Here is a 15,819-nt window from a genome sequence, read left to right on the forward strand (position 1 = left end):
TTAGTCTTCTACCCAGTAATTGATAGTTGTAACCCTATTAGATATCTTCCCCAGTAGGCTATTCTTACCCAGTAATTGGTAACGAATACACATCCTTTTTACTCAGCGGGCCATCCTTGATATGTTTACCTTAATCGGTAACGGATGCCTCTCTTTCAGAGTATGTTATTTTCTTACCCAATAATCGGTATTAGATAATGTACTTCTAGTACTCATATGTTGAAGATCTTTCTTCCCCAGTAGAGTTTGAGTGCGTATTTCCTCAGTGAAGTCACCATTCTCTGCTTGGTTCGAGTATTTCAGTCTTGTTCTGATGTACCCGTTTCCTCTGCAGATTTTCCCTTTATCCCTGACAGAGTCTTTCCATTAATTTATTTTCGTGGAATCCCCTCGTGTCTCCAGCAGTTTCCAAGTCGTAGCCTGACATACGCATAGCTTTTAGTCCCTAGAGTCTCTATCTCCCCGGTGAGTTTTCTTTATGGAATGCATTATGCTCCTGCGGAATTTCAGTCTCTCCGGATTCTTTTCCTTTGTGGAAATATTTTCCCCACAAAGATTCCTTTTAAAATTCATATCATATGCATCATGAGGTCTCTTAGGGACCAAAATTTGTTTCTATATGTTGTTATTTAAGTCCATTTCTACTGAGTCGATACGAAGATTTTAACCTTCACATCCTCAGTTATAATGTCCTTAATCAGGGGAAGCTATAAGACCCCAATTTTGACCCTAAGATCCCTCGTGTTATCTCATCATGTGCATTGGTCTTGGGATCACACCTTGGCATCCTCCTTACCCCTCATCCATTGGGTTTGCATTGGGAGATATCATCAAGCATATTTGATTGTATCATACTTTGTTTTTCATTATTTACTAACCAAAATACCAAAAATATGTCAATGTATAGTTTAACTCTTTTATAGGAAGTGTGTATGCTCACCTATGCTCCATCAAGCTCATATCTAGGGTTTTAGACCCTCAATGCAAGGAGACTAATCAAGAGATGGTTCACATTGGCTCTAAACATCATATATGGGTCCCCATGATCTTCACATATCATTTTGATTAAGAAATCATCAAGAGTTTGAAGCTTGTTTGCCTTGGAAGCTCTAATTCATCTAGGTATCTTGTGTAACTTCCTCAATAAGTTTCTTCATCATTTGATAAAATATTTCAAGGGATACTTCATATTACATCATCTTACACATATATGATCCTCCACGAGTCCCAAAAATAAAAATAATGTCAAGCTAGCAAGTTGGTTCATGGTGGTTGACCAGAGAAAGTCAACTGGTCAAAACCGAGGTTCCTTAGACCCTATATCCTACAATTTTTGTCATATGAAAATGATTCCAAGAGAAAGTTTACTCAAAATGACATTCCAAACAAATTTCATGTTGAATTCTAGAGCTAGTTTTGCTTGTAAAGTCATTTTTTATTGTGAAAGAGTATAGGTCATTTTATCTAAAACCTGGTTAAGAGGTCAACTTACCAAGACCATAACTTGCTCAATTTTTATGAGATGAAATACATTCAAATTCCATGATCAAATTCAAGATGTAATATTAAACTTTGATGTTTTTAAGAAGTTCAAATTCAACTTGAAAATGCATGTGCCAAACATTATAGGTCATTTTGGGCCATTACCATTGAATAAGTGATTTTCCTCAACTTCTAAAATGTATAACTCCTTCATGACAAATCCAAATGAGATCAAATTTGTGACCAAATTTAATTTGTTTTAAAGAGATTCAACTTTTATGAAGGAAGTTTTTCCATTTGAAGTCCCTAACAAAAGTTATTCAAGGTGGAAGAAGTAAACATTTGACTTGACACTTAGAAAAATTTCATTTATGTTTGATTTTCTAAACTTCCACCTAAAAATTCATAATGATCCAAGCTTCAAATGTAAAAGTGTTCAACATAAAAGTTGTTTCCCTTGATCTCATCTTTCCAAAAAATCAAAGATCATTTCATTTAGATCAATATTGAAGGACTTGCGCATAAGTGTAATGCATGGTACCATTTAGAGGATTCCCATGTTCAATTCAATTTCAACATTGCATGGCTTAATGTATTGCTTTAAGCATCACATGTGCACGATTTTGGACCTTTTCCAATCATTTTTTGGGCTTTGTACACGCCCATGCAAGCTCATGATGCAAGTCGCTATTTTTGAATTTTCAAATGGAAGTGTGTAGAAAGCATATGGATTGACTATAAATACAAGTGTTATGAGCTCAGAACTTGAGGAACACCTTACCTAAGCTTTGCCAGAACAACCCAAACACTTCATTCCATAAAATTCTTGAAGATTTCAATTGAAATCGAGTTTGAATTTCACCTTCTGTTTTGAAATTCAAACTCCAAGAATTCATTGCCCTTTTCATTTCAATTGATCACTGCAAGCAAGAGGAAGAGGAATCAAGCAAATCCAGATCAAGATCAAGTGAATTTGAAGTAGCTCGAAGGTGAAATTTCAGAAATTTCATCTCTTTGATTCTCTCTCAATTCTCCACTATTCTTTGTGATTTTTGGTTTGCTGAAGTCCTACCAATGTAGGCAATAAGATTGAGTTGCTTTGAGGTCAAATCGAAGCAACTCAGTTCATGATCCTCAAAATTCAAATCCCTGTATCTTTATATATACTTGGAATTGAAGAAAATTGAGGCCAGATTCGAGCTCCTGAGCATTTTTTTCTTTGAATCCATATCCTTGTTTTTTATTTTAGTGATGGTTGATGGTGGACCAGTCCAGTGAGGTCCACTGGAGAAGAAGACTGGAGCCTTAGCTCCGGTGGTGTGTTGTCAAGCCTCATAATCATCAGATCTTGTTTAAATGTTCTAATCTTGACCGCTCCTTGTGATTACCATCCCTATGACGCATTGACTGAGGTGTATCATGTGAACCGTGCGCTTGACCATCAGATCTGCCACCCCAATTAATGAGGGAGATCTGATGGCCCTTGTTTTTTTGAATTTCTTTTTAATTTCTAATTTTATGTTTAATCCATTTATTTTGCTTAATTCATATTAATTTCATTATTAATCCAAAAAATATGGGACTTTCACCAAAAATCTTTAAATATTTTTCTCTTTAATTTTATGAATTAAAATTATTTTTTGGATTAATTTTGATATTTTTCATGAATTAAATGTTTTTTTGCATATTTTTAATTGTTTAAAAATACTTCTGACTTTTTAAAAATTATGAATTTTTTTGTCTAAGGTCCTTTGACCTTGTTTAACCTAGGATAAATCTCTTGGCCATTTATTTGGTGTTTTAAAGAGATTATAGGTTTTGACCAAATTAATTTGAATTTTAATGCATTTTTAGTTTGATTTTTAATTGATTAATTATGTAAAAATTATGTTGAGCCATTTTTATGGTCTTGTGATGTTTGACTATTTGTTTGGGCCTTGGTCAAGGTTGATTTGACTTTTATTTGATTAAAATCATTGGATTTAGGGGATTGATGAAATGTACATTTCATCTTCCAAAATGAATGAATGATTTTAATTTGGTAAAATTCCTCCCATGACCAATTTGTGTTTTTCTTATTTCCCCTCCCCTTTCATTGACCAATGAAATCTCAATATCCTAAGGCTAATTGGTTCATCAGTGACTTTGTGTCAGATGAACCAATACAAGTATGGATGAGATAGGTCTATCCCTTTTTATCTTTTCTTTTATTGTGTGGTATGTTTTAGGAGTTTGGTTCATTATACCAAATCTCTAACATGCATTAGCACCTAAATTTTTATTGCCCGACCTCAGATAGTTGTGACTTCTACATAAGTCCAATTACGATTGCTTAACATAGAGCTAAATTTGACCCTAAAGGCATAACATTCTAGTAAGTGAGATTGTAAGTCTCCCATCTTTCATGGTATTGTGTGGAAACTTGGCCTTTTTTCCTTCCTTTGGAAGATGTCTTGGTTCAAGGATTCATGCTTGTGAATAGATGGTTGAGTGTTCTCCAAAGAATGACTTAATCAATTGAAAAGCAAAACACCACTAACATATAGTTAACCTTGACTAACATTTGAATAATTCTTATTAATATTGCTTTAATTTCAAGTCATTTATTTTATGCAATTTAATTCCAAGTCATTTACCATTCATTTGTCATTTACATATCATTTAACTTGTTTATGTTTATGCCATTTTCACTTTGCTCATTCGAGTCATATATTGTGATTGTGTCGCAACCTAAAAAATATAGTGCGCGAAAAAACAACCGGCGAGAAAGAAATGACAGAAGAGTCGCCACCGTGCGTTATTTATCCCAAAGGAGGGAAAGGAAACCCTCGAAGTAAACCTGGAGAAAGGAAAGGAAAAGACAAGGTCTCGCAACCAAATCTTGGGTTCGGGAGTCGATTATGCGAAGGGAAGGTATTAGCACCCCTACACATCCGTAGTACTCTACGGGATCCACTCTTGTTGTTCTTGTCTAAAGGGTGTGTGTTTATCTAATGTGCTATTTACTAAAAGAGAGGTCAAAAGAAAATGACTCGCACGGATATCGCATCCACTGCATACGTATCTCATATGAATATGAGAATCAAAGTCTTTGTAGCTCGGCTACCTATGGGTTAAAGAGATGTGTGCTCGCTAAGACATCGCGTCTTATGCCTACGTATCTGATTTGGAATGAGAATCAGAGCAAAACGTAGTTCAGCTAACTACGGGAATAAGGGTCTCAATTGCAACTAGGGCAAGAGAAAGGGAAGGTCTCGATCGCAACGAGGGCGAGAGAAAAGAATCGCAACGAGGGCGAAAACAAGCAAGGATTAATTGTTAGTTGTTAATCAAACTCGGCAAGACATCGCATCTTGTGCCTACGTATCTCATCTGAACATGAGAATCAGAGTTGCCGTAGTTCGGCTACATAGGGGTTGTCATCTGAACATGGACTTACAAAGGAGGACATCAGTTGTGTCAAAGGAGAGTGGGCAATGTGTTCACGTCCTAGCAGCAGGTGTCGCAGCTCGCTGAATCAAGTCTTAGGCAGTTACCTCTTTGCAATAGAACGGACTACATGCCACAAGATCGGAGACACTTGGAAAGGTCTTAAATATGGGGAAGCTCTGCCCTAGAGTTGTCATACAATGTGGACCTATGTGTTAGGATTTACAAATGGGAACATCTACCTAATGTTAGCATGCAAAGTAATGAGGGAATTCTACCTATGTTATCATACAAAAGAATAAGGGAATTCTACCTATGTTATCATACAAAAGAATATGGGAATTCTACCTATGTTATCATACAAAAGAATATGGGAATCCTACCTATGTTATCATACAAAAGGATGTGGGAATCCTACCTATGTTATCATACAAAGGGTTCTACCTAATGGATGCTACCTAAACGGAACAAGAATCGACAAATGGAGCAAGGAGAGGTGCTAGGGATAAGGGTAGATGGCGATGCATGAAGCAATCAACTTACAAGGTTGATGGAGATGCATAAAGCAATCGACTTACAAGGTTGATGGCGATGCATAAAGCAATCAACTTACAAGGTAAATGGATGAATACGTGCTGGTTCTGTTAGGTTTTGAAAAAAAAAAGATTACTCGACGTTGGATCGAGGTTCTGATCTTGTTTTGAAATGGTTATCGAATGTTCATTTTAATTCTTGTATTAACAGATGAATAAAGAGGTGAAAGAATAAATATTATACATTTCATGGGAGAGGGATACATTTGTTATGAATGGGGATTGTTCATGGCAATCAAACAATAATAATATATGCCTCATACATCATACAAGTAGGCAACAGTTATTAATGAGACAGATAAGATATATAAACAAGTATATGATTAAGTCAAATAATCAAAGAATGAAATAATAAGACATTAAACAATGTATGACAAGTATAAACATGTTAAACAATAAAACAATAGAAGCATGGATGAAAGAAACAAGTGTAAAAAATATCAGATGAAATCAGACAAGTGAAACTATGCACACAAAGAACCAATGAATAATTTAATCAGGAAATGATGCAAGGATCAAATAAAATCAAGATGAAAGGCCTCTAATATGTGGCACATGAGATGAACAAGGGAGGATCAAAAGATCTCTTCAATTTCCCTAAGCAATCCCTATGTCAAACATCAATCATAGAAAAGTCAACCGAAAAGTCAAGTCAACTTAAAAAATGTCAAATAAATAGTAAATTAATTCAATAAATTATGAAAAAATAAATTAAAAGAGGTGGGGTCATGACATCATCACCCCCCAAAAAGATTTCAAAAATAATGAAAATTAGGGTATAAATTAATTGAAATAAAACAGAAGTCAAATGAAAAGTCAACCAAGCAAACTAGGTCAAAAATAAATCCAAAATAAATTGAAAATGAGAAATAAAATTCCAATAAAAGGTCAAGTTGACCATGAGGCATTGGTCAACCCTCATCCCAAAAATCAGAAGTTAAAAATAAATTTAAGTCGTGAAAATAAAATAAATGAAGAAATGTATGCTTAAAAGAACCACTTAAAATAAATAATTAAAATAAAATATTAACATTTAATAAAATATAAAAATAAAAATTAAATAAATTAAATAAAACATTAAGGAAAGTAAAAAATATTTTTTGATATTTTTATGAACAAATAAAGTATTTTTATTAATTAAAAAGTAAAATAGAAAAATAAAATGGAAATAAAAAGAATGAAAAGAAATGAAAGTAAAAGGAGAAATGGGCCAAGCAAATGGGGGGGCGGATAGCAGTAGATGCGCTAAGCCCACAGCCCAGCGGAACATTCCCAGCATGTCATCTAAATATTATGCATTTAAAAAAATTCATGTCAACTACATGTCAATGGATCAGCTGGATTTTAAATCAAATAAGATAAAACGAATGCATATGGCCAGGATCGAATGGATGCGCATGATCTAAAGGCTGTACAGCCTGCCACGCGTGCGCCCTCCCATGCAAACATAACAAGGCCAGCAACCATGCATGCAAAACGTACGCGCGAGGGAGATTTCTTCCAACTTCCAGCCCACATATCTCACAACTCAGGGCTCCAAATGCAATGATGTAAAAATCAAAGTTCAAGTTTGAAACGAGTAGAATACAATGGTGTTTTGTTTTATTAAAAATAATGGCTCTAGCATAGAGAAAAGTGAACAGCAAGGGAGGCTCATGCAAGGATACGGCGAAAAATTCAATGTTACAAAATTAAAGTTTAATGAATATGCTTAAATGAAGGGTCCATAAGACAAACATAACATAACATTAACAACAAAAATTAGCATGAAACAAGCATGGCATAGTGGAAAAAATACATGAAGTATGGATGGATATCATGAAATGAACATGGAAAGTATGATGAACAAGCAAAGTATTCATGGCCATGGAAGGTTGGAATAAAGAGATTTACCTAGTGGAGAAAGTCCACTGCTTCTTGTTAGTGGAGGAATGGAAGGAAATGAGATGCTCTTCAATGGTGCTTCAATGTTTGTGAAATAGAAAAGGAATGCAACATGAAATAAAAACCAAGCTTGCCTTGCCCCAAAGTTCTGCAGCCACTACCTCTCATATTAGGGTTTTTAGAAGCTTTAAATATGTAGGGTTTGAAATGTTTAATGGGCTTGAAAGATTTGTTCTTGATTATGTGCATAATGAACAAAAAATGTGTAAAAGTGAGGTGTATGAGTAAACTCTAATTGTAGCAAAACTTAAGTGAGTGAATCAAAAGCAAATGGCCAAATAAGGTAAAGAGTGGTGTGTGGGTCGTTTTTGGTTTGACTTGATTTTCTAGTGCAGCACAAAAATGGCCCAACAGAGTGACTTTAAGACCTTGTATCTTGATGAATACATGACCAAATGACAAGGCAATGCAAACAGTAGAAAGAGGGTAGGGAGCTTAACATCTTTCATGTTGAACACATCTTGAAATGGTGAGTGGAAAGAGGTGAAAAATGGCCATAAAGTTCAGGTATCATGGCTGCAAAATGGTTGGGCCAGTTTGGCCTAAATGCTGTCAAAAAATTCAGCCTATGATACCAACTTTAGATGAGTGTATCTTCCAAACCAATGATCCAAATTGGGTGGTTCCAAAAAGGTGTGAAAGAGGACATATCAAGGTACAACTTTCATGAAGAAATTGTTTTCAAAAGATGCCTTGAAGTGCAAGAAATCTGGCCCATAAGTCTTGACAAATTTTGCAAATTTTGCTTAGAAAATTTTTTAAGTGTTCTAAAATAATGTCTTACTTTGACCAAGCCTAACTTTCTCACTTTTAATCCAAATGAAACAAACTTTATATATCTAGAAAGCTTGAAACAATAGGAATAACTTTCATGTTGAAGAAATTTTCAAATGGGGCTTGCATCTTGATGGAATATAGGCTTAAAGTGGGTGCAAAAACCATAAAAACTTGCCTTAAATGGAAAGTCAACTATTTCCAAATTTGGTAACTTTTCCAACTCCTGATTAAATGATGAATCCATGATCCAACCTTGATAAAATTTCACATGTAGGCTACCTTAGGCATGAATTTTGAGGTTCCACTTTCAAAAGGTCAGGAGTTGACTTTTCTGGCCCCACAGTTGACTTTTCCCAATCTATTTGATTTACGATTCCATTGATCAATTGAAGCACCTCCGACTCAAATAAAGAGCCGATTTTTTGTATGTAGACTCTTGTGGACATATGTAGGGCCATGGAAATGAGTTTCACCCAAGGAATCAGAAATAAACCGATTTTATACCAAACCCTGGTTTTAGGGCAAAAATGACTAGGAACTGATTGCACTGATTGCCAATGGATCTTTGTGAGATAATTGTGGATATTCTTAGGCCAAGATTCTTATCTAATCATGACATGAATGAGACTTTCTATTTCCAACCAAACCTTGCCTGTTGCGGATAGCCATGAAACCCCAATTTTTGATTAAATGCAGATGCACACTCTGAGAGCTCTAAATATTCCACTGATGAACTGTAGACCAACATAAGATACCTGGACCACCTTGAGACCCTTGAGACTTGTATATTTGGAGAATGAAGTCCAATTCTCAATCTTGCTTTGTGTGGGCTCCTTCTGGTAAGGAGTGATCAATCAAAACCCTGATTTCCCAAGTCACTGATGCAGTATGCAATGAGTATGACCTAGTATGATGCTAATGCAATGTGAAACACAATCCCATGTTTCCAAGAAAAATGAAGGGTAAATTTTAGGGTATTACAGATTGTATATATTTATTTGTGTACTTTGTTTATGTTTGTGGTCTTAGGACCTTAAAATACCTAATAAACAACAAAAACCCTAAAAAATTGGTTGGTAGACTGTTGGATTTGATCTGAACTTTTGGACTTAGGATTAGGCAACATCCCATATGCAAAAGGACTTGGCCAATGCCAACATTTTGAGACCAAGTTATTATGATTTGAGCTTTCATCTGATGCAAGAATGGGGATCTACTTGAACTTATCTGCTACATGATCTTGATACAATTGTTATTTTTATCTTGTGTCTAATGCTTTATTCTGAGTTAATCAAGGAGTATTTCATCTGATACATGAGAAGACAAAGAAGAATGATAGTTATGGAGTTGCTTGCTTGGATGTATCCATCTTTATTTGATGCCTTGATCTTCAGGATGTCTGATATTGCTAATTGCTTGCTGATTTTTGCTTGATTCAAAGTCTAAAGGAAAAGTTGGTTTTTTATATGACATTCTTGTCTGTTGGATCGCATCCCATTAGTCATATCTTTTTAACTCTTAACTTTTAATTTTATGCTTAGGATTAGTCTCTTAATCTCCTCCCACTTCTTAAATTTCAAATCTCCCCCCTTTTCAAAAACCTTATTTGTTTGTGATTTCAAACTTTGACCTTATTTCAATTAGAAACTTTGGCCTTATTCCATTGAATTTTCAAATTCTTTTCTTAAATCAAACTTGTAAATAAATCTAATCATATTGACTTAAAACTTCAAAAGACTAAAAAGAACTAACACCCATTCAAACTTTTGGGCCCTTTGTGCCTCTTTTAACTTAAATTTTGATTAAAAGTAATCCACTCATTTTGAAATTGATACCACGAACTACGAGGTTTTGGTCCCTCGTTTTTACGTTGGTATGTAGGCACAAGTCCGAAGATCTTGTCAAACGCAAAAATATAACTAATGAATTCTTTTATCACCCCCACATTCTTTTTTTTCTCAAACAGCACTTTATACCAAGCACACATACACACATAAAAAAGGGCTATCTAGGAGTACCCATGACACTTTGGGTGCTAACACCTTCCCTCTGTGTAACCAACCCCCTTACATGTAATCTCTGGCATTTTATTAGTTTTGATTTGAAAACTTCTTATCTTTGGGTTTTGTTCGTGCTTTTCCCTTTTCCTTTGGAAACAATAAAAGCGCGGTGGCTACTCTGGTTTTATTGACGTTAAGCTTATCCATAGCTTGATGGTCATTAATTTATCACTACAGAGTGTAGGATGGCACCACCTCATGCACAATCCCTTCTTTCACACATAATGCGTCGAAGTCTTTCGACACATATTCTCCACCATTATCAGTCCTCAAAATCTTGATCTTTTGTCCGCTCTGTCTTTCGACCATAAATTTAAACTTGGAAAATACCTCAATCACTTCACTTTTATTCTTGATCAGATAAGACCATAATTTTTTACTGAAATCATCTATGAATGTAACAAAGTATTTTTTACCTCCAATCGAATCCACCTGGAGAGGACCACATACATCAGAGTATATGACTTCAAGAATTGCCTTCAACCTACTTCCTGCATCCTTACTGAAGTTGTTCTTATGTTGCTTCACCTGCACACATTCTTCACACACTTTGTTTGGAATATTGATTTTTGGTAATCCTGAAACCATATTTCTTCTCTTCAAATCTCTGATGTCTTTAAAGTTGAGATGGCCAAGTCTATAATTCCACATCCATTCATCTCTGTTGGTTGTTGTTGTAAGGCACTTATGCTCCATCACATTAAGCTCAATCTTGAAGGTTCTATTCTGAGACATTGGAGTCTTCAAGATCAACCTTCCATTTGAGTCGAGAACTCTCATCATCTTATCTTCGATTGACACTCTGTAGTTCTTCTTGAATAATTGCCCTATGCTGAGCAAATTACTCTTCATGCCTGGTATGTACAATATATTTGAAATTATTGACCTCTTGTCATTTTCCCTCATAATCAGAACATCACCAACACTTTCAGCTGCTAGAGTGTTGTCATTTGCAAATTTTACCATGTTCTTCATTGAGGGGTTTATGTTGACAAACCAATATTTCCTTCCAAATATGTGTGATGAGCATCCTGAGTCCAAGTACCACTATTCCTTGAATCTCTTTTCATCTTTTGTTGTAACCATCAGCAACGTCACTTCTTCTTCATGTTTCGCCAGCTTTGCATAAGTTTCTTGATTGCTCTGCTTTTCTGGACAATCACTAGAATAGTGACCATACCTTTGACAATTGTAACACTAAATGTGACTCTTGTTTGGCTTTTGACCATCATATTTTACTCTACCTACAACACCACCTTTTTGGTTGCCTTGGTTCCAGGGTTTTCTCTGATTCGACCAATTTCCTTCTAACTGATTTCGACCAGTCGAATTGTTGTAACCTACTCTGCCTTTGTTATCATTCCAGCTTCCTTTGCATTTTCCTTCTTTTGATGATTGAGCCTGCAAAGTCATATCACTCTTCGACTTTCCTGTAGCTCTTTCAGCCATTCTTTGTTCATGAGATTCAAGCGTCCCTTGAAGCTCTTCCTTTTCCAGTTTTGAAAATCCTTCGACTCTTCTATGGTTACTACCACGTGGTCGAACTTTGGAGCCAACGGCCTCAAGATCTTTCCAACAACATATCTTGATGTCAACACTTTTTCACATACCTTCATTTGATTCACCAGTTTCGTAACCTTGGTGAAGAAATCAGTTATGCTTCCATTGTCTTCCATCTGAAGCAATTCATACGTTCTTTTGCGAGTTTGTAACTTCACCTCTTTCACATTCTCCGCGCCTCCAAACGATTTCTCCAGAATTTCCCATGCTTCTTTTGCTGACTCTACATCACTAACATTTTCAAAGTTATTTGCATCAACACATTAATGGCTTTTAAAGTGAGCTTTATAAGCTTTCTTCTTCAATTTTTTATGTGCAGCTTTTTCTTGATCTGTTGCGTCTTCTGCAAGCGTTGCTACTCCTTCATTCACAAGATCCCAAAGATCTTGATAATAGATTACAACTTTTATCTGCTTGCACCAATTCTCATAATTGTTGTTCTTGAGAATCAGAAGATTTGCTAGAAAATGCCCGTTTGGATTATTCGTTGCTATGGTGTTTTTCTTCCCATGAACCGTTTAACCGGGGCTCTTGATACCAGATGTTAGAAATCCACCAAAATCTATGGAGAATTTCAATCAATCTTGATGAAAAATATTATTATCACTCACACAATAACAATGAAAGAAAGAAACAATGGAAAAATAAAGAAAGTAAATATCGATGAAGGAGAAGAAGAATTAAATTCGGTAGAGTTTCTCTCTGCCCACAAACTGTGGAAAACTTCTTATTCACTTTGCAACTACAAAATACTGTGAATTACAATGTTATGAATATTCTATTCACCTCATTACAAAAAATAAGGGTTACTCCCTCTATTTATAGATTTAGGTTAACTTGGACCTCAAGGCAAAGTCCAAAATAGCTAACACTACTAAAATAGGCCTAAGTCGAAATCCTGTATGAAGCAACATGCTTCGACACTTCGACACTAACGCAACTTAACACACTAGGTGGTTCGACACTTCCTTGTTCTGTCGAGTAACCTGCTTCGACACAAGGAACTACAATTCAACATAAGGCACACTTCTTAAGAAAACATATGCAAGTTTTGATGAAGACAAAAGTTTCCAAAGAATAAAAAGAACCAAGTTATATCATTCATGTCACAAATGAAGATGATCATGAATTAAGTGAAGTTTGAATCATTAGAAGTGTATATTTCTTTCTAAGAACTAAAATCAAAAGTCACTTTGCTTAAAATAACAAATTTAAAATCCTTGAATAAAGTAAGAAAAATGCAACAAATCTAATTCATCCCTTTCTTAGTTTGTACTCTATAATTACATAATTTTAGAATAACGTGGGGTTTAAGATTTTTTTTTCAAATTCATCCCTATATTAAAATATTGACATGTTTCAACAATTTGAATACTTGAGAATGACATAGTTTTCCCCTTATATAGCGAGAGAGATAAGAACAATTTGTGTGGAACGTGACGTACTATACAGATAGTCGTCTAATTGATCTGAATGGTGAATAATATTTTATGGTGCGAGTTTACCTATTGTAAGAACACATATTCACTTTGTCTCTAATCTTTTTATTGGGCCTTTATGAGAGGCCCAAAACAAAACTTTATTAATATATTTTCATCCACAAATTTTTGGATTTTAAAATTTTAAATGTATTATGTTTATTATTATTATTATTTGGGTTAGGTGATCGCGTTTACCTCAAATTCTTTGTTTTATTAGTAAAAAATGTGGATTATGAAAATGGTGGGTAAGTTACTATTACACGGTTGTGATTATAATTATATGAATCATTTAGTTGCTTGGCTTACACGGCAAATTCCAATCCTTGACCACCCAAATCACCTTTCCAATTATTAATTATACTAACAACTCATTAATTTAGAAATTAAATACGAGGTACCATCAATTCAAAGAGACCTTCTACAACAATGCAACTCAACTTCAATGTGATGTACAACACAATTTCATCCACTTATTCCTCGTTCCTTATATTCAAATGTTCTTCTAATTGAAGATTATTTATAAATAGCTTCCAACTCTATGGAATACCAACAAAAAAAAACATTAACATTAACCTTAGAGTATATATGGAAATTGAAGCAAGGCAAGGAGTGGTAGCAAAAAAGCTATGGAAAATGGTACGTGTATTATTGTTCATGATAACAAAAGGCATAGCCAAGACCAAAACAATGATACATCTCAATTTGATCCTCAAACGTGGAAAACTTGCTGGAAAAGGCTTCATCAACACTCTCATGATGAATCGCCAATTATACTATTCCTCCTTCACATGTCGCGACAACAGTAATGCCTTCTTATCTCCCTGCGAATACGAATTCAGCTGCAGCAACACTCCTGTCAACCCTCTCTACCAGTCTAGCCGCCGCTTCTCCAAGCCGCGACAGCGATGTAAAGATGTTTTCATCATGAACACCATAGGGGACAGGTATCAAGTGGAGGCTATGAGAAATTCTTCATTGGAGTTGGATACATTGCCTGGTTTTGGGAAGAACTCTGTTGGGAGACAACTGAGAGTTACTGATTCACCTTTTGCGCTCAAAGATGAAGGGGACAGTTATCAGGTGGACATGGCAGCTGAAGAGTTCATTAACAACTTCTATAAACAACTCAATAGACAAAACAGATCAATAGCTACTTATGAGTCAGCATACAGTTAATTAGTTTTCTTAATTTCCACTTAGTAATATTTTTCTTTCCTATCAGTTACACTTCAAACCGATTGATCACTTGTCTTTAGTGATATCATGTGGCTATGTGATTTAAATATCTTTGAAGTTTGAAATTTGATGTGGAGGTTACTTTTTAAGTTTATAATAATTTTCATAGCCGAATTAAAAATGAGTATTGTACTTGTAACATATCAATTAATATTATTTTATATTATCACATTTTAAAGAGGAAGAAAGGTTTCTTCTGGTTTGAATTCAGCCTTGTAGTAGTGTTAAATTTTTGTAGGGAGAGTTTTATTTAAGAAAAGGTAAAAATATATATATGTATTTTTAATTGGTAGTTTCTCATATACGACAAATATATTCGCAATCTTCATTATGTATCCCGCGAACAAATCATCTGAACTGACATTCCTTCTAAACTAGTAGAGTACTCTGTCAAATGTTGACATATAATATCTTGACGCATGCACCTAGAAGTTATATGTGAAAAAAGATCTATTGATGACTCTATGAGATTAGGGGAGAGGGCCATCATGAATCTCTAAAAAAAAGATGAATAATGGTGATTTCTAATATATTTTACGGGGATGTTTAACCTCCGCAACTTTTTTTTGCGGGAGTTTCGAAAAATTCATGCAGATGATATAGCTCTACTTGGAGAGTTGCGGTGGATTTAAATGAGAGATAAGAGACTTATAGACGAGTTTTAGAAACACATGATTTTCGCGTAAGTAGAAGAAAGACGAATATACGGAATGTAAGTTCAACAAAAGGACAATTGTTTTTAACCTAGAGGTGAAAGTTGGAGACCATATCATTCCACAAGTTACATGGTTTAAATATCTTGGGTGTGTAATATAAAATAATGGAGAAATAAAAGGAGATACAAATCATCGAATTCAAGTTAATTGGTTGAAATGGAGGAGGGCTTCAAGAATTTTATGTGACAGAAAGGTACCGCTTAAGTTCAGGGGAAATTTTTTATTAGACTGTTGTAACACCTACGATGTTGTATGGGACAAAATGTTGGACACTTTAGAATTAACACAAGAATAAAATAAGTGTAGTAGATATGAGAATGTTTCTTTTAATGTATGGTAAGACTAGACAAGATAATATTAGAAATGACAATATTAGAGAGAGTGTTGAGGTAGCACCTATAATAGAAAAGATAGTAGAAATTAGATTTTGGTGGTCTCGGTATATAGAGAGAGAGAAGACATGTAGGTTTTGTGGTAAGAAGAGTAGATAAGATGGAGATGAGTCAAATAGCTAGAGGAAGACCTAGAAAATTCATAAGAG

The 15,819-nt window shown here is 34.9% G+C and overlaps 1 protein-coding gene across 1 annotated transcript; it reads left to right on the forward strand.

Moving 5' to 3' along the window:
- Positions 1-13,738: 13,738 nt before the first annotated feature.
- LOC127107315 (uncharacterized) lies at positions 13,739-14,733 on the forward strand. The gene has a single exon (XM_051044612.1). The coding sequence runs from the start codon at positions 13,912-13,914 to the stop codon at positions 14,500-14,502; it is 591 nt and encodes a 196-aa protein (XP_050900569.1). The 5' UTR covers positions 13,739-13,911; the 3' UTR covers positions 14,503-14,733.
- Positions 14,734-15,819: the final 1,086 nt, after the last annotated feature.

Source organism: Lathyrus oleraceus, chromosome 7 (genome assembly GCF_024323335.1).
Source record: "Lathyrus oleraceus cultivar Zhongwan6 chromosome 7, CAAS_Psat_ZW6_1.0, whole genome shotgun sequence".
Classification (NCBI taxonomy): Eukaryota; Viridiplantae; Streptophyta; class Magnoliopsida; order Fabales; family Fabaceae; genus Lathyrus; species Lathyrus oleraceus.